The sequence below is a fragment of the Glycine soja genome, chromosome 11 (genome assembly GCF_004193775.1).
Source record: "Glycine soja cultivar W05 chromosome 11, ASM419377v2, whole genome shotgun sequence".
NCBI classification, from domain to species: Eukaryota; Viridiplantae; Streptophyta; class Magnoliopsida; order Fabales; family Fabaceae; genus Glycine; species Glycine soja.
This window is the reverse complement of record NC_041012.1, coordinates 52,481,025-52,499,996: the sequence shown is the minus strand read 5'-3', so window position 1 is coordinate 52,499,996 and position 18,972 is coordinate 52,481,025. Positions and strand designations below refer to the sequence as shown.

Here is an 18,972-nt window from a genome sequence, read left to right as displayed (position 1 = left end):
TGAATAACAAAGACTTAAAAATGAAATAATTTAAGAATTAAATCCAAATTTTAATTAAATATATAATTTTGAAATTATTCTTTCATAATTATGATATATCTTAAATTATTGAAGTATTAAAATAATTAATTTATATTTTAGTTAATTTAAAAAATCTTTTCTTATATATAACATCGATATTATACTTTTGTATGATTCAATAAAAAATTCAAGAAAATGACTACAAAATTTTTTAGGTCTTTAAAAGTGTTTAAAAGTGTATAGCATGTGATATTAATTCTTAAAACTCAAAGAATTAAAAAAAATCCCTAAAAAATGTAATTTGTACTTCATATTGGTTTAGAATTCAAAAAAAAATATATGACTTGAATAAAAATATTAACATATGTTTATTGATTAAAAATGATTATGCGTGAGTGAAAACTAGGATAATATTAAATAGAGAAAATTATTATCATTGCATCACAAGTAATTTTGATATGTTAGACCTTAATATATTTTCATTTTGAATTCATCTTTTACATTCAATTATTGTTATTTTTCCTGTTTTCTTTTCTTTTACTTTTATCCTTCAATTTTACACTTATAAATTTTTATCTTTTCTACTTTTAATTTCTTGAAAATTGAGTTTGTATCACTTTAAGTACAAACAAAATCTTTGTAGATTTAACACTTGAACTTTCAAATACTTTAATACTTGAGACAAATTGATCTACATGCCAACGAATTAACATTCATCACCCCAAAATGGGAACATTTATCATTATTCTTATCAAAAGTCGTCTAATACTGTAAAAGCCACATATCGGGCAAATTGACCTCACTGAGTTTTATTTAGAAACTAATTTTCAATAATGGTCCGTTTTGAAACATTTTCTGTTGGAAGTTTGTTTTATGTAAGCGTTTCGTCGAGTAGCATGACAAAACACATATTTCGACAAGAGGAATGACGAAATACACTCTATTTCGCCAGTATGGATGGCGAAACATAGTCAGCTTATGCATATCGTCCACATGGCAGATTTTGCCAATACGGATGGCGAAACAGCATGTGCATGTCGTCTGGCAGATTTCGCCAGTACGGTCTGCGAAACAGCTTCAAATTCAAAAACACGGGCTATGTTCACGCGTGTTGTATCCTTTTGTAGCCTTTTCATATATTAAAATGAGAGAGAGATACGAAGAAAACTTGAATTGAAAATGGTGTGTCTTCTTGAGTGCTTAATCAGAAGAAGCAATTTTCGGCAGAGGCAGTGAACAATTTTTTTTATTATATACCCAACCATTTCGCCGGTAAGGATGACTAAACTTTTTTTAATTACCTGTGTTTCGCCAAGCTCACTTGTAAAATCGGCTTGTGTTTCGCCATCCGTATTGGCGAAATACAGTGTGTTTCGTCATTCCTCTTGACGAAATACAATGTGTTTTACTGTTCCTCTTAGCAAAATATGTGTTTTGTCATACTACTCGGCGAAACTTAGACAAAACAGACCCCCAAAAAAAAATGTTTTAAAACGGGCGCTTATTGAAAATTAATTTCTAAATAAGATTCTATACGTATAGGATTAAGCTAGTGCTCGATTCTTGCGCTCCTATCATGTGTATTGGACGAAACGACCATATTCTCACTACTGTACATGAACTACGAGCACGACGAATGCTTGAGTCGTAAGCATTTCAACTACTCTAACTTGCAAGAACAGGATTATTCGTTGATAATCAAGATAATACATTGTTTAATTAACCAAAAAAAATTGTAAGCATATGGACTAACCTCGTTCATTTAAGCTTAGTTCTTGTTGACTCGTAATTATTAAATGAATTGCCCTAGTTAGATAGGTCCTTCACACCAAAAAGCAATAGTTTAATTAGGTGACCCACACACATCAGATTCAGTTAACACTCAGGTTAGCAGTTTGTTATTCCCGAGTTGTAATTATTTAATTTATTAAAATTAAGAAAAATAATTATTTTAATTAATAATAAAAAATTATTTTAAAATTATTATTGTCATTAATACTCACTTTTATTTTAAATTTTTGTCAATATATTATTTCTTTTCTTTTAATTTGAGATATTTTTAATTTAAAATTAATCAACATAAAAAAGATTATAAATTAAATCTTATATAAAAAATATCATTTTAAACTTTGATGTTATAAATAGAAACTAAATGAAAATGAGTATGTATAAACCAATATTAGTATATTGGAAGCTCTCCTCCATGAAAAAAATGGCCCAAGAGAAAGAGGTCATGAAAAAAAAACTTTCTTCTTTATTGAAGGTTGTTTTCTTAATTGTTTATCAATCACGAAAATTTGTACTTTTACTAAGAGGTTTAAAACTTAACAATTGATGAACAACTATCGGTTTTTTTTTTTTTTTTGCATGCCATTTTTTAAATGGTTTATACAATATATATCAATTTTCAAATAATTAAAAAAAAACAAACATTAAAAGACAATTCGACGAGAAGAAATTAAAGGAGATGAAATGGAAATAGCAAGCAAAAATGGATCGACAATAAGTTTGCTGAAATGTGCAGCATATCAACAAATATGACAAACCATTTACTAAAACGATGAGGTTTCCCTATATTTAATTAAACTGACTTCTGTATATTTCCTTCATTCTTAGGTCTTAACATAGACAGAAATCTGATTCATGCACCATACTATAAAATGTTTCTTCTTCCTCAAATATAATAAAACGACAACATGAAATTGGATGTCTTCAAAACGTGTACGACATTGATTAGAAGCCAATCTTTTTTGCTTCATCTATATTTTTCATTTTGTTACGCCTTCTATAAATCCTTTTAAAGACCCTTTTGGTTGCAGATCGAAGCCCTTTGCATCTGATCTCTTCATAATCCTCAACCTCTTGCATGACTCAATAAACATCCTGCAAAAAAGTTCCACTTTCTACATGAACACATATATTTGTATAAAGTTTAAATAGCAAAATAAAACTATTATATGTAGCTTCAAATAGAAATAAGGATAATTAATATATATATATATATATATTATTGTTAAAAAAAAAACTTATTTACTTATTTACCTTTTATATTAGAAAGTTTATATTCCACCAAAAAGTTTATCTTCACATGGAAGTTGGAACATTTGATCATTCTGGGAAATGTGGCCAACTAATAAGAAGCTTTTCTCCGTCTTATATTCGGGTGTATCCACCACTAAAGGTTTGCTTTTTAGGTCATGCCACAATTGATTATTATCTATCCCCCACCATTCCCATGTTGATGTGTCGAACCTTATAATGAGGGATTCACGCATGTCGGCAATATGATCCAAGATATTTTTTTGTAATTTGTTTTTGTTTTGAGATTATGATATTTAACAAATTAAATTAGAACTTAATTAGGTCAATCGACAACTTAATCAGCACTTGTCTGTCTAGTCAAGTGTTGTGTTGGGGAACTACTAAATGATTTTGCCAAACCTGTTGCGTTCAATTTATCGACCAAGTTGGATATACTGTAGTATTTAAATTAGTGGAAATACTAGTTTAATTTATTTGACTCACGATTAGATTATAAAGAAAACCATGCATATGCATCTTCAGACAAAATTGTAATTAGCATGTAATAATCATCATTAATGATACTTAATAATACTGATAGAGATCAAGTAGCGAAATTGCGGAGCACCTAGTTTTCAGACACGGAATCAAAGTTGGTGGTATTATGCATGCAATGTACCACTTAAGTGTTTGGTGGCTTTACTGAGCAAACACGGGAACTGAAGCTGCACTCAGTGGTAGACAGAAGAACTTTTGGTTTACTTGACTCGTAGTATTTGACACAATTATCACTTTTGTCTCTCGAAACATATGAATAGGTGCTCCCACCCAAATAACCAAAGCCTAACCAGAAAAAAGTATATACAAAATTATTAAGGGATTTGTTTTAAGTACGGAAATTTTACTGTGATATATGGATGGCAAAAATAATTTTTCTACTGGTAATAATTTTAAATGTTTACATCAATAATCTAACAATTTATGAATTTATGAAAGACAAAAAAAAAACTTAGCCTGACTAGTTAATTGCTATGGGTTATTGGGCTAAATTTGAGTCATAATCACAGTCAACATTTTTAATCATGAGTACTACTTAAATTTTTAACACTAGAGTTGAAAAAGTTGGCCCGGTAAAAACTAGACTTTTCTGTAACGAATAAAAACATAGTATTACAAGACAATGAAGAGGGGGGCCAGAAGGACTTACTCCCAAGGGACATCTCCAACGAGCATCCAGTCACCATCTTTGTCCTCGTATATGGGAACGTGTTCAGCATTCTCCGCATCCTTCAACGCTTCGCCTGTCAACATTTTTTAAAACAAAACATTATTATCGTCATTGTTGATTGCCAATTTGCCATTAACTTAAACTTTTAAACTTTTCTTATTAGAATTGCTAGTTACATATTCATTTTATGATGAACTTTGTAAGAGTACTATATTTATTAATATGGATATATTTATAATTTTAATTAGTTTTAATTAAGGGTTTACGAGTAATTGTACATATTAATAAATTAATTGTGTCTCTGCAGTTCTTTAATAAATCGATCTATTATATATGCTTGATTCTATGCCATCTAGAGTTTTAAGAGTAGATAAACTGTACACACTGCATGCCATCACATATTTAATTAAGGAGAATGTCTAACCATTCTATATGACGTCGTTTCCAATTTGTCCCTCTTTGTCTCCCTATAAATGATTTTAATTGGGCCTATTCTTTCTAGGATTTTTAAAGTTAATTTCTGAAACAACATTGAAGGATAAAATTTATATTTAATTCCCTATATTCGTGGCATCAAATTTTCAAATACAAGGATGGACATCTCTATCTGCAGGTGTGCTATGTTTATGAAGCGCCTAGACTACTAAAACCTATGAAGCACTGTGTGTTGTTCTTACGTGTTCATAATATACACACTCTTCTTACGGGATCTCGAGTCCCAATGCTTCTATATATGTTGATACAGTAACTGACATGCATATTCACAAAAAAAAAAAAAAAACTCGCATGCATGAATCCTTCCACAACAGTAACCTTTCTTACCATTAACTACTCATACCTAGCCATAAACAATATCCTGCACAATTAATTAACGTATGCATACATATAAACAGATTTTTAATTTGCATGTTTTTTCTTAAACCTTAAATATATATGAAATTAGTTTAGAAGTAATATATAAGATATGGTCAAAGTAAAAAGAAAGAAATAAAAAATGTAATAACTTACGAATTCCATAGCAACCGAAGAACTTCTCCAAGGCCAAGACCAGCTCCGAATATCCCTTGTGCATAGCTAAATCAATTTTACGCAAGAAAGGAGCCCCGTCCATGCTAACTTTGACGTACATTTTGGTTTCATTGACGGTGTTCTTCTTGCGGTACGAACACACCGGAGGCCACCCCACCACTTGATTCTTGGTTTGGATTTTGCGGTCTTGTTCGGAGGAACTGTTTTCATCATCATCATGAGCTTGAATATCGGAGAACACCCTCTTCTTTATCTTCTCGTTCTTGTCAGGTAATTCCCCACCGGGAAGGCCCAACCTTAGCTCAGTAGTGATTTCAAGGCCAACAGCTTCTTTCTCCATGAATTAATCAGGGTATAGCTAGTGAGGAGTACTGTATGGTTGGTTAGAGAAAACTAGTTTGTGATTGAGGTGTATGAAGAATAGAGGTTGTTAAATATATAAAAAGTGAATGGGAATGTGGGTTATGTGCATAGTGGGAGCAATGACAGGTCAACTAAGGCGAATTGGTCGGTCACATGAGAAACAAGTGTAGGGACGAGTTGTTTCCCCGCAAAAACCATTAAAGCCCGGCACCATAAGTTGGACATGGGGACATATCCTACGACTCTTGCTGCCTTCTGATTTGGTCAGATTTCATCGTCGCCGTCTGATCAGCTGACTGGGAACAACCCATGTGATTTGCTTGATTGAGGGTATAAGTCTTCATTTGTATTTATTTATACCCATGGTTTCATGAAGAAAGTGTAATATTTTTCATACTATATGTGAAATCCCACTATTTTTTTTTTAATATTACACATGTATCATCTTTCATTTAGCAATCATAATAAATCCTCCTACCAGCAATTTTTGTCATCAAAATAATCCTCTCTGCGTATTTTAATTTTTAAAATGTTGATCAATTACTCGTATATAGATATGGACTTAAAATCATGTGGAACCAAACATTTTTTTTTTTTACTGTAAACACAAAATCATGTTGTTCCATTAATGTGATATTAGTAATTTTCAATTAATATGAAAATTTGTAAATATTATCTATCCAAAAAGAACTTTTATTCCAATGATTAGTTTTAAATTAAAATTCTTTAATTACAATTGTTGAATGATTGAATAGTTGGGATAAATTGCACCAGTACAATTTGATTTAGGGAATGTGTAAAATAAGAATTCTTTTTATAGTGAGAAATAAAAATTATAAATATAGAAATAAAATAATCATATTTAAATGATTTTTTTAGTGCAATTATTTTTTTATTAAAATTAAGTGAGAATTTTACCCCAATTAAGATTTTTTTTCTTAAAATCGGTGTGGACAGTAAATATGAAATTTAATGAGATGTACTATATCTCTATGCTTCTGGACATGTATAATTATATGTTTCACCGAATTATTGTGTGTATACGGACGAAAATCAGATGATGATGACCAATGCCAAGCCATATTAATGCGTGTGATTTCTGAGCATCATGATCGTGATGATGTAGGGAGCATAAGAATGAAATGGTCTAGTATGTAGGACCCAAGGCAATTCTCTCTGGACTGAAAAGGTTCACACAGCTAATCATGAGTCAAACTTAACTATTCCTAGGTCTAGGCAACACTCTGGGACGTACTCACAAAAGTTAAAAGGGCGTTGGGCAGGTAGAAAACAGAGTTTTACACTACTTAATAGTTCAAAATTCATATTCATTTACTTGGCGAATTATATATATGAAGCATTCAAGGTTAAAGATTCCCACCATTGAGGCACAATATATAATCAATTCAACCCTATCTTTTTATTTTTGTCTAAAATTTTACCCAAATTGACATGATGGCTGGTTTATCTATATAGCAAGACCTAACTGCTTCTCCGTTAAGTATAACTTTTTTCTTATAAAGGTTTCCAATATTTTAATGTGAAAGCAATAAGTATAAGTTCTTGTGTATGTTTCAATAGGGTACTTATTTATTGAAGGTTAAGCCAATAAATTTGCCTCGTGAGTCGTGGTCAATCCTGGGTTGCTCTTTACGTGCTACACCTATAAATTTTAAGCTCATGGTTATGCATGAACATTGTTAGCTCGGCTAGTGATTAAAGATCTGGTTTAAGATTAACAGTGATATATAATAGCATGGATATGGGACCAAAAGGACGTACAAAAGAAGATAGAGTTGACTTTTCTTATAACAACCATGCATTAAGCCGATGCTAACTGGCTTCAACATATTTTAACTGATACAATTACATTAGTTTCGACTTTGTTAATGTTGATCAACATTAAAACAGTCATTACCGTCAATTTTTGGCTTGCGATAACAAACATTTTTAATGATGTATGAACTTAATGAAAAACAAGGCGTCAAGACTCAAGACTGAACACAAAACACATTTTATTATTTCAATTATTATTTTTATAACAACAATTTTTACTCTTAGTCTTAGAAGATACTTTAAATTTAAAAAGGTTGTGATCCCCGTTAAAGACGGTGGCTTGATTTAGCTATGATGTTAATTCCATACAAACAATAAGTGGTTGTTTTAAATCTTCATTTAGACTATATATAATACATTCATTTCCTTGTCAATCTTTTGCAATAATATACATAAAAAAATTCTTATAAACACGATATCAACTTTGTAACCGTCAACCTTGGTTTATAATTGATCAAGCTCCCAATTTTATTTTTTTTGAAGTATCTAGCTCCCAATTATATAAAATTAATTTGAGAAATCTTAATAACAATATCTCTTTAACACATTCTTTTAAACATATTATCTATTATTAGTTAAAATTTATTGGAAATTACAAATAGGTTTTACTTTGCAATTAAAGAGTCTCTCATGTGATAAATTTTAACAAATAATGAATAATCTTATAGAAAGTGTGTGTCCCTACTTATTGCTATTATTCTTCTTTTAGTTGTTACCTTTAATAAATTATTTTTCAATGGTGTGACCCAATTCTGTATATGCTTCCTCGTTCCATTTTTATATGAGGTTTTAAAATTTAGAACAACTGCACAGCTATTAAGAAATATAATTAATGTTTTAAATTTTATAAAAAATATTATATAACTTCTTAATCTATCTTTTATCTCTTTATTTAATTACGAGAGTTAAAAAGAATATTCTTAATTAATATTGGTTAACGGTTTTCTATAGAGAAAAAAAAATTATTTTTTTATTAGTTTTGTAATAGCAATTAATTTAGAACACTTTTTTTTATATACTATAACTTCATATAAAATGGAACGGAAGAAAGAATACACATTTTTGTATTTAAGGATCAACTATATGCCTACAGAATCATGATAACATGTCTTCACATAAAGTAGCGAGGATTAGTTATCAAACAAATTATTGTATAATGTTTGTTAACTGTACCATGCATATATGATTTAAATTCTATTCACGACAAATCCTTTATTTGTTTGGATTGCAGTGATCATCATATATCTTGAATTGCGGAGGACAGTAGGGCACTATAATCTTAATGTTATTTCAATAATCAATTCCTGTAAGGATGATGTTGGACGGATTCACATTCTCTACAAGCACTAAATAAAGAGCATACGATTTATAATACGCTAGCTAGGGTATATATGAAGTTTAACTAACCGCAATTAAATAGTAGTATGATTAATGCTTTGCTGAAATTATATAAACATGTGTCAGAATCAAAGAATGTTAAACAAGCCAACTTGATGAAAGATACATTGTCTCAAAGGATGGAGTAAAATTAGTTATTATGACTGATCAAAGAGGCCTCTCGTGGTTAGGGTTACGAAAAGTCTAAAACTGATCAAAGGTATTTTTCGAATTTTTCTTCTTCTTTATCAGTATGTGATAATAATTGGAATTACATTACTTGAACCTGAAAAAATTGAAATACATGATATATATCGTATAATTATATTGAGTTTAAATTCTTATATTGTGGAATAATATGATATGATTATGTTGAACAGAAAAAAAAAACACTTTGTTTATGTGATAAGACCTACCATAATTAATTGTACAAAATATTAATTATATTTGATAAAAAAATCATTTCTTTAACTCTTCAATATGATTCTAGTATATATGTTACTAAATAATATAAAAGATCTATATCTAATTAATATTATTTTTTATCTCTATTTTTTTTTATTTTATATCCCCGCATCTTAAAAATATATCATAAAATCCAAGCGACAATTTTTTATTATCTTTATTTTGTGTTCAGGAAAGATTTGATATATTAATTGACCGTCTTTTAACTTAAAGTATCAAAATGATATTTTTCTGATAAAACTAATCAATGATATTAGTTGAAACTCATTTCAAATTAGTTAAGCATCTCATGCTATATTATGTCTGACTATCCACATCCATTTTAAAATTAAATTGGTTTGCGGAGTTTAAACCGAGAATCAACAATAAGTGTATATGAAGATCTATCTTCAAGAATCTATACTGGGGTCACTCTTCGACATGGTATTTTGTTTATGCTGCCACTAGCTAGTTCTGGTTATACAAGAATATACAGTCAAAGCTGCATCTGTCTCCAATTGTGCTAGGTGAATATATATATATATATATATATATATATATATATATATATGAACCAACTACTCACAACTAACCTATATATTTCAAACCTTGTTAATTAAAGCAAATGTCACTCCACAACCGAGCATATGTTTCCCAATGGTTCGACAAGGGCATGAGATTCACACCATGGTCCCACACAGAGTCACACGTGATATGGACTTGTTCCTAGGCACGTCATTTGATCCCATTGCCCTTATAGTTGATCCTTAAAGGTAACATTCTACCCCAAATTAGCAAAATATAAAATACTTACTAACAATATTTAAGTGTTTTTTAGTTTTTAAATAAAATCAAGTTTATTTATGTAACCAACATAAGATTTTAATGTCAATCTTATTGTATTATCTTCTAAAGATATTCCAAACAGCAAAATCACTGGAGCTTTGGAATGCACAAAAGATACTCTATATTTTTAATTTATTATTTTAAAGAGAACAATAGCAACCCAAAAAGGAAAAATAATAATAATTCTATCCTTATTTTTGATGTACACAGATTGTATAATATGCTTTGCAGTAAAAAAGATTGTATAATATGTTTTAATATTTAGTTTCAAGTTTCCATGTTAAGTTTTTTTAATTCTCTCTCGGTAACTATACTAAGTTGTACAATTAATACTATATAAGCAAATGTGTTTGCTTAGCTTAAAATTTTGTATAACTAATTAATTTTGATCTCTTAAATGTAATTTAGATTAATGTATAAAATAATTTGAAGCGTAAAATATGTATTTTTAGTTTAATTTTTATGTATTATCAATGTAAAATATTTATGCTGTCAACCAGTAAAAATTTATTATTTTTATGACTTTTAAGATAATTATTTTATAAAATTTAACAAACTTTTTATATATAATAATTTATAATTGAATAATAATTTAAATTTCTTTGACACTATGGATACATATACTACTATATATTTACTTATTCTTTTATAAAGTGCAAAAATTACTTGTCATATATAAAAATGCAACTTGACTGCAATATAAAGTTTGTTACCGAGTCATTCATTTGCAACTTGTCATATATAATAAATCTATTAACCTTTATATTAATTAATTAAAAAAAACAGCTGAAAGATACTTTGCAAAATCTGATGTTTAACTGTATATGACTGTTGGCGTTGGATCCTGTTTCCTAGTAGCGACTGGTGAGTATCAGCATTACACTACACCGTTAAAACGAAGAGCTTCGATAATCATGAGTGGTCTTCGAGACACGCGTTGACCCTACGCGCTTGTGAAGCAGAATTACTACGTGGGAAGGGAATATAGTCCACTAAATAATCTTGCAAGAAGGAAGCAATGCCAGAGATTGATGTCTTTTCATATATCTGGAAGAATCACTCATGCACCAATTCTGTAAGGTAAAAGGATTCTTGCTGCTTAGTGAGACGACATACGCATGTATGAGCTTGTGTTTGTGGTTCAAAATTGCCAACCCAACGACAAAACACATACATTTGAGAATGAAGGCAAATTATTATTGTTTGTTTTGTTACCATTAATCAAATTAGTATTTAGGTCAACTTTATACACTTTTATTATTGGTCTCTCATAAAACATAACCACATTTCAAACTTAATTTGGGTCGCTAGCTATGTCTAAGCATAAACCTGTGGCGGACCGGCATAGACGACGTGGTCTAAGTGAGAAGCTCTATAATTTTAATATTCATTGAAATAATCAGAAAATTCACAAAAGAAATTATGTGCATGTACTATACCAAGTGAGTTGAAAAAAGAGAAACATGAGTTGTATCTAGAAGAGCGTAGAAGTAACAAGAGAAGAAATTCAATAAAATCAGAGTTTGTAAAAACTAAACAAATATGAGAAACATGGGGAATTAATAGCACACCATAGCTGACCATTCTTTACTAATTGGTTGCTTTTCCTCCATTTCTCTTCTAACTTTATTGATATTCTTCTAATTTTCACGACAAATAAACATGTTTCTTGCTTTAGACAACACACTTTAATGGCCTTTTTGTTTTGTGTCCATGCTTTATTATCTTTTTATTTCCTAGGATTTTAATGAAACATCTTAGATACTTTTAATCAGTACTATCGTTCTTCAATACAATTTCAGACCTACCAAGTTCATTTCCAGTTGGCCCTTAATTATTCGACATCATCAACAAAACCTAACAACATAAATTAATTAGCATCATTAATATCAAAGATATCAACTATAATGAATCTACAAAAATAAAATAAAAAATACTAATCATGACTTCTGCAACTAAGTAACTGATTATTCATCCTTATTTTTTTTTGTTTATAACTAGAATAAGTATGGCAAAGTACAAATAGAAAAATTAAAGAATGTAACAATTTTTCTTTTAGAATTAAAATTAAATTCTCACTATTTAAAACTGGCCGTCCTTCTAAATAGTGGAGTTCTATGATTACTTAATTAATGATTACAATGTTATCCTTTCTTTTCCAATTTAAACCAAAACTGTAGGATAGATGTATTACAGTTTTTTTTAGAATAATCACTTTTAAAAATATAATAATAGCAATAACTATCATAGGATTAGAATAGATGTATCCTCCCCTCTATGACAGCCAAAAAAAATAAATAGATGTAACCATTCCTGGGTACCAACACGAACAAAGTAACAAGTAAATGAATATCTGAATTGTGGTAATTGGAGGGTGAATTAAATTTGAAAAGATTTGAGTCCCCCAACATGTATAGTGGGAGTTACACGCTTGAAACCAAATCCATTTTCCTTGCTGCGCGCGATGAGTGATGATTGGAATCGACAAACAAGTGGACCCAGACATGGGCTTGGGCCTTTCGCCACTTGTCATACGCATGGTGGCACAAGACCCAGATTTATCAGGGGCCCACCATTGCCAATTTTGAGCTCATAGGATACTGTAATTGTGGGTATAAACTATGCAATGTGTATTCCAACTTTCCGTTTCCTCCAGATTTTTCTCCAACGGCCCATGAAAAGCCAGAGGTGCTGCACAACTATGTTTTGTTTCTCGAACTTACAAAGATTTGAGGTGGAATAAAAACATTATGTTTTATGAAAAATATAATCCATCACATCAAGATAAATGCTATAGCCACAAATATTAGCCCCTTCGTTTCAATTGAGCGTCTGGGTTTTTGATTGCTTGTTCAACTAAGTCCAAATATCATTATTCACTTTTCCCGCTAAAATGGACCACTTTTATAATCAAGTTGTTATTGGCCCATTATGAACTTACGGCCCATGTAGAGAATTGTTTGTGGCCACGGAGGAGAAAAAACTACATATCACATATATATAAAACTAAAAAAACAATTAAATGTAATACACGCAAATATAAAACCATAAAATAATAAATAATAAATTACGATTGAACCAATAACTATATTAAATAAATAATTAAAATATTACTTGTTAATAAATTAATGGTCTTACTAATTAGTGTTATAAGGACAAACAAAACTATGAATATCACAATTTTTTGTATTATAATAAAAAAAATTCCTTTAAATTTCTTAAGGTTAAAATATTGGTTAGCATTTATAAATAATAAAGATAAATAAGTCTAAATTTTGGTTTATGTTATTTAGTAAGTTCAAAAGAAACTAATTTCATTCAACTTATTGAATTAAAGTTCCAATCATAATTGGTTGAGATGTCCATAATTAATGTGTGATATCTCTAACAAAATTGCTTTAAAAAAATAATAGCTATGTTAAAAAAATAATAAGTTCATACTTTTTAATAGAACAATAAATATATAATTAAATAAGTTATATAAATTTTTTATTAAATTTAAAAAAGAAATAACTTAAATTTTTACCTTTTAATTAAATAAGTTTTTAAAAGAATTTTACTTAACTTATTTAAAAAATAAATTTAACTTAATCTAACCTACACCTAATCTTATATCATATGGCATCGGATCATATACTAAAGAACAAACTGTTTTTTTTATATTGTACTAAAAAAAATTAATAATTAATGTTTCATGGATACAAAAAATCTTAGGAAATTTTTTGCCGTTGGATCAACTTACCCTCGCATCATCAACTTTATGAAGAAGGCGTTTCTTCAAATCGAACGGTAGAGAAAGCCCGTGGATCAACACGACGGCACACATCTGACATCAACATTTCCGCTTCCTTTCTCTTATCAAAGAGACGTGTTAAGTGATGCTGACGTTTTTTTTTTTTTTTTCAATTATAGATAACAGTACTATTTTTTTTTTCTTTTTCATTTCATTAAACGTTTGTTCTCTCTCTTTTTTTTTTTTGTTTAGTAAAAATCGAAAATCTGAAGCAAAAGAAACGGCAGACACAGCACAGTGAGCTCGGAATCGTGGGTGAGCTGAAGAATCAGGTAAAGACTTTCTTCCTCACACTCACATTCCCAAATGTCTCTTATTATTTTCGCAACTTCAACTTTTTTTCAGTTTTTGTTTCGATTTTATTTTGGTTTCGGATGTCAAATGTTTTGCTGTTTCTGTTGTGCGGATCAGAGTGTTTGTTACCTTAAAGAGACATCGATTATTTAATTTCTTTATGAAACTGACGCGGTGGGATTGGGTGTTGTGTTTAACTCAGAATTAGGATTTACTAGGTTTCTGTTTCTGTTTCTGGGAATACTCTCTTGTTGTGAATGCACAATTACCTAACCTAGTAACTATTTATGGGCATGGATTTAGTTCCTAATGCCATGCTTTATTTTATTTTATGCTGAATTCAATCCCCTTTAGTGAACTACTTTTGGAATTGGTATTACATCTTGTTGTTATTGGAACTAGATCTCCATGTAAATCATATGCAAAACAATCTATTTTTATAAAACACACTATTGTGTTCTCACTTGCAAGATTATAGATTACTTTGGATAAAACAAGTTATAGTATTAGGAAGAAGCAAGATTTTAATATATTATAAAGTTATCTATCTGTGGTTTCCTGACCAGGATAAAGGTTAATCTCCTTTTCAAGGCCGGGTGCAAGTGCAAAGATCTTGCTACATTTGGTTCAGAATATTACAGTGGAATTATATACGTGATCAAGACTAAAATCGGGAAAAAGTGCAGACTGCAAAACTTGTTCCTACTAATCTATGCCTTGTCGCGTTCTACTTTGGTGATTTAGATGGATGTTACTTCCCTGGGTTCAAATAGCAATACCCAAACCGACCAACACCCTCTGTTGATGGAGCAGCCGGAAACCCGTAATGGACACCAGCATGTAATTGACATTACAAGGAATGGTGAAGCTCTAACAACATCATCTCGTAATGATCAACACTCTGAAATGCATTTAACACAGAATCAAGATCAACCAGCTGGGGATGCACAAGATTCCAGTCATCAAACAACTTCATCTTCTGCCCCCAGATTAAACTCTAGAAATTCAGCTTCATTGAGAAGAGGTGATGGATATGGTCATCGTGGAAGGAGTCCATTGAATTCTGGACTGTGGATCTCTGTTGAGCTTGTTGTCACTGTGAGTCAGATCATAGCATCTATAGTCGTTTTGTCATTGTCCAGGAATGAAAATCCCCAGGCCCCATTATTTGCATGGATTGTGGGCTATGGGTCTGGTTGTGTTGCCACACTTCCCATTCTCTACTGGCGTTTTCGAAACCGTAATCAAAGCAATGAACAAGATACCTCTCAAGCATCTCAAGGATCTTCTGGAAGCAATCCTCCAGATCGTTCTTATACTTCCATCTATGTTTCTCATGTCTCAGATGAGGAGAATGGTCACGCTACACAATCAGCCTCAAGAAACACTATAATGCCTGGAGCATTTACTTCTAGGTATATTGTTTTAACCTTTTATATCTTTCTTTCTTCTTTTTTTTTTTTTGGGGGGGGGGGGGGGGCGTGGTCCTGGTATTCAGGATTTGCCTTTTATTATGATGAGTATATCACTCCTTTTTAATCCACATTGATAAGATAATGTCTCTCATTTATTATATTGAATGCTGCCTAAAACAGAAGAAGAGTAATGGAAACTAATTTTCCATCTTAATATGATAGATGACACATCTGTATTATGGATGACTTTTTTTCTTTGCATTTTCTAAAACTCTTATATGCTAGTACTTTCACATTAAAAAGGATGAGTATTTGGTTTGTTCGTTAAACCCTTTAAATTTATTCGACTTGCATTCCTTTTTGGATATAAAGTCTTTGAATTTTTCTAAAACAATAATTTTGATTGTTACATTTTTTTAGTGCACTATACTAGTTTGTTGTTTTAGGAAAATAACCTTATTCTATGATGTACTTTTGCCCAATATTTGTTGGGGAAAACCTCTGCGCACAACAGAATTACCCACACACCCTAAGGTTTTTAGATTGAACACACTTTTGGGTTTTTATTTCTTGGCTCTATATATATAGCTAAACAGTAATGCAAAAATCCAAATACTATCAGCACCCTAATATTAGGCCCAAACTATAACATCCTAAATCTAAATGATAAGAACAATATCCTTGCATTTATCTAAACAAAATCCTAAAAATTTGAAACATAACTAACAAATTCCTAAAAAACTCTTTCCAACCCAACTGTATTTGTTTGAAATTTGAATTGCTCTCCCAACAATATTCAATTATTCATCATGGGTGGAAATGGGATTGTGGTTAAATGCAGAAGTATATTTTAATTAATTGAAAGTGTCCAAGAAAGGGTGAGAGAAGGGCAAGTGCATAATAAATTTTCCACTCCCGCATTGGAGACACTGACCAGGCTTTATACCTGACCATAGATAGGGCTAGTTTGTTTAAGCGTATTTTTTTATAAGTGCTTTTTAAATAAAAATAAGTAGTTTTATGGTTTTCTGATTTGTTTGCCTAACTATTTTTACTTAAATTAAGCAATTTTCTGCTTTTTTTCAAGAAGCTTATCTTATATCCTTATATAAAAATCACTTATTTTAAAGTTGCTTTTTTTAAGTTTAAACAAACTCACCCTATATATTATCCTCCTCGTCTGCTTGTTCTATTTTTAAATTAAAATAAGATTCATACATTGGTTAAAATGTTGTTAAAAGTTATTTATTGTAAGGTACAGGATGTGAAGGCAGATTTTTGAGTTGTGACACTTCTTTTTGTTGATGATAATGATAGTATGATTGCAGAGGTTAAATGGTCATCTTGTTTCCTCTGAGGTTACTGATGTTGTCAAATTCCAACTAATACAATATGTTGCCTATCTTTATCCACATTGAAGAAATGCACTAAGTAGAGAAATTCCATGTTAAATTACAGACTTAATAAAACATCTTGTGAGCTTCATCTAGACCTTGGTGACTGGGGAAGATGGGGGAATCTTAAAATATGTTGAAGTTGTAACACTATTTCATTGACATGCTATTGAATGACAAATTCAACTTAATACAAAACCTTGATGCCCAGTCTAATTTTATCCATGTTTAATGAGTCACTAGCAGCACACTAAGCAGAGAAATTTCTTGCTAAATTGCAGGCTTAACGGATTAGTAGACCATTTCAAGATGGCCTTGGATTGCTTCTTTGCAGTTTGGTTTGTAGTAGGAAATGTTTGGATCTTTGGAGGTCACACTTCTCCTTCTGATGCTCCACAATTGTACAGGTACCTGTACCACTGTTTTTGCTCAACCAGTATTTTACTTTCTCGAGTCTTCGAGTAATCTGGGCTTCATGTCATGCAGGTTATGTATTGTGTTTCTTACCTTTAGCTGTATCGGATATGCAATGCCATTTATACTTTGTGCAACTATTTGTTGCTGCCTGCCTTGTATAATTTCTGTTTTGGGCATTCGAGAGGATTTTTCTCAAAATAGAGGAGCAACAGTAGAATCAATTAATGCTCTACCAATCTTTAAGTTCAAATTGAAGAACAATGAAAATGGTGATGACCAGGATGCCAATTCAGCTATAGATGAAGGTGGAATTTTGGCTGCAGGGACAGAAAAGGAGCGAATGATTTCAGGAGAAGATGCTGTAAGTCTAATGGTTGACTAAATTTACAATAATTACCTCGAGTCCTCAAACCTATATTTACATTCAGCCAAAAGAAGAATGAATAAAAAGTTTATATATAAGTAGGACCTAAATGTGAGTAATTCTTATGGATGGGGCTCTGAAATTGTAGCTATTGTTATGATTTGTGATCCTGCACAATGTGGAGGATGCCACAGCTTTTTTATTGGAACTTTGAATGAATTTCTGAATTTTGTTGCAGGTTTGTTGCATTTGCTTAGCAAAATATGCAGATGATGACGAGCTTAGAGAGTTACCTTGCTCTCACGTTTTTCACGTCGAATGTGTTGACAAATGGTTAAAGATAAATGCAACCTGCCCTCTCTGTAAAAATGAAGTTGGTACGAGTAATGGAGGGTCCCCTTCAGCCTGAGAGAGACTCCAGTACGTAGCCGAAGTTTATCTCTGCTGAAGGCACATATCCCCCATGAAGTTGCAGCTTTTCAAGTGTACATCATCAAACTTTTGGATTCTGCTTTGAAGGTGAGATCCAAAGATAGATGCAAATCAATATCTTAAACATGTGATGCAAATCAAGGTTGAGAATTTGTTTCTACCCGCCCTAGTCACCTCTCTTTTTATGCTTTTTTCACCGGTTTTACATACTCACCAAGTATTGTTTGTAGAAAATAGGATGTTTCAAATCTTTCTTCTGTTTATCAGTTCTGTATATATAACAAAATTTAGTTAAAATGTTGATTTTTTAAAATTTAAAACTGTAAAATGAGCTTAATATTTTTGTTAATTGTTACTATTTTTTATATCGTGATGATGATGTCAACCCAACCACCTGCTTCCACTAGCTTGACATCGGTTCAAATTTATTTGAATTTTTTATTTTTTTTCATTCGACATCCAAATACAACCTGCTTCATCTAACTTGACTAATCTCTTTGAAGTATAAACACTATCAATTTATTATTTTAATCATTTTTCCGTTATAATGCCAGAATACATTGTGCTTGTACCCGTGTTCTTTTATTAAGCTGATCAACTTACTATTTTTTGGTGGATTCTGATCAACTTACTATTAAACCTATTTAACAAAAATATGTATGAGACCATCAATTTAAATGGGCTGCGGAAATAAAAGC

At 30.8% G+C, this 18,972-nt stretch overlaps 2 protein-coding genes across 2 annotated transcripts; one reads left to right on the top strand and one right to left on the bottom strand.

Moving 5' to 3' along the window:
* Window positions 1–2,496: 2,496 nt before the first annotated feature.
* Window positions 2,497–5,714, bottom strand: LOC114376566 (auxin-induced protein 22C-like). The gene is made up of 3 exons (XM_028334741.1): window positions 5,279–5,714; window positions 4,250–4,343; window positions 2,497–2,904 (listed from the first exon to the last, which is right to left on the bottom strand). Exons 1-3 carry the CDS (start codon window positions 5,637–5,639, stop codon window positions 2,790–2,792), a joined length of 570 nt encoding a protein of 189 aa, XP_028190542.1. The 5' UTR covers window positions 5,640–5,714; the 3' UTR covers window positions 2,497–2,789.
* Window positions 5,715–14,123: 8,409 nt separating this feature from the next.
* LOC114374149 (E3 ubiquitin-protein ligase At1g63170-like) lies at window positions 14,124–18,664 on the top strand. Its single transcript, XM_028331758.1, has 5 exons — window positions 14,124–14,230; window positions 14,819–15,667; window positions 17,343–17,468; window positions 17,548–17,839; window positions 18,081–18,664. The coding sequence occupies exons 2-5, from the start codon at window positions 14,997–14,999 to the stop codon at window positions 18,249–18,251; spliced, it is 1,260 nt and encodes a 419-aa protein (XP_028187559.1). The 5' UTR covers window positions 14,124–14,230; window positions 14,819–14,996; the 3' UTR covers window positions 18,252–18,664.
* The last annotated feature ends 308 nt before the right edge of the window (window positions 18,665–18,972 follow it).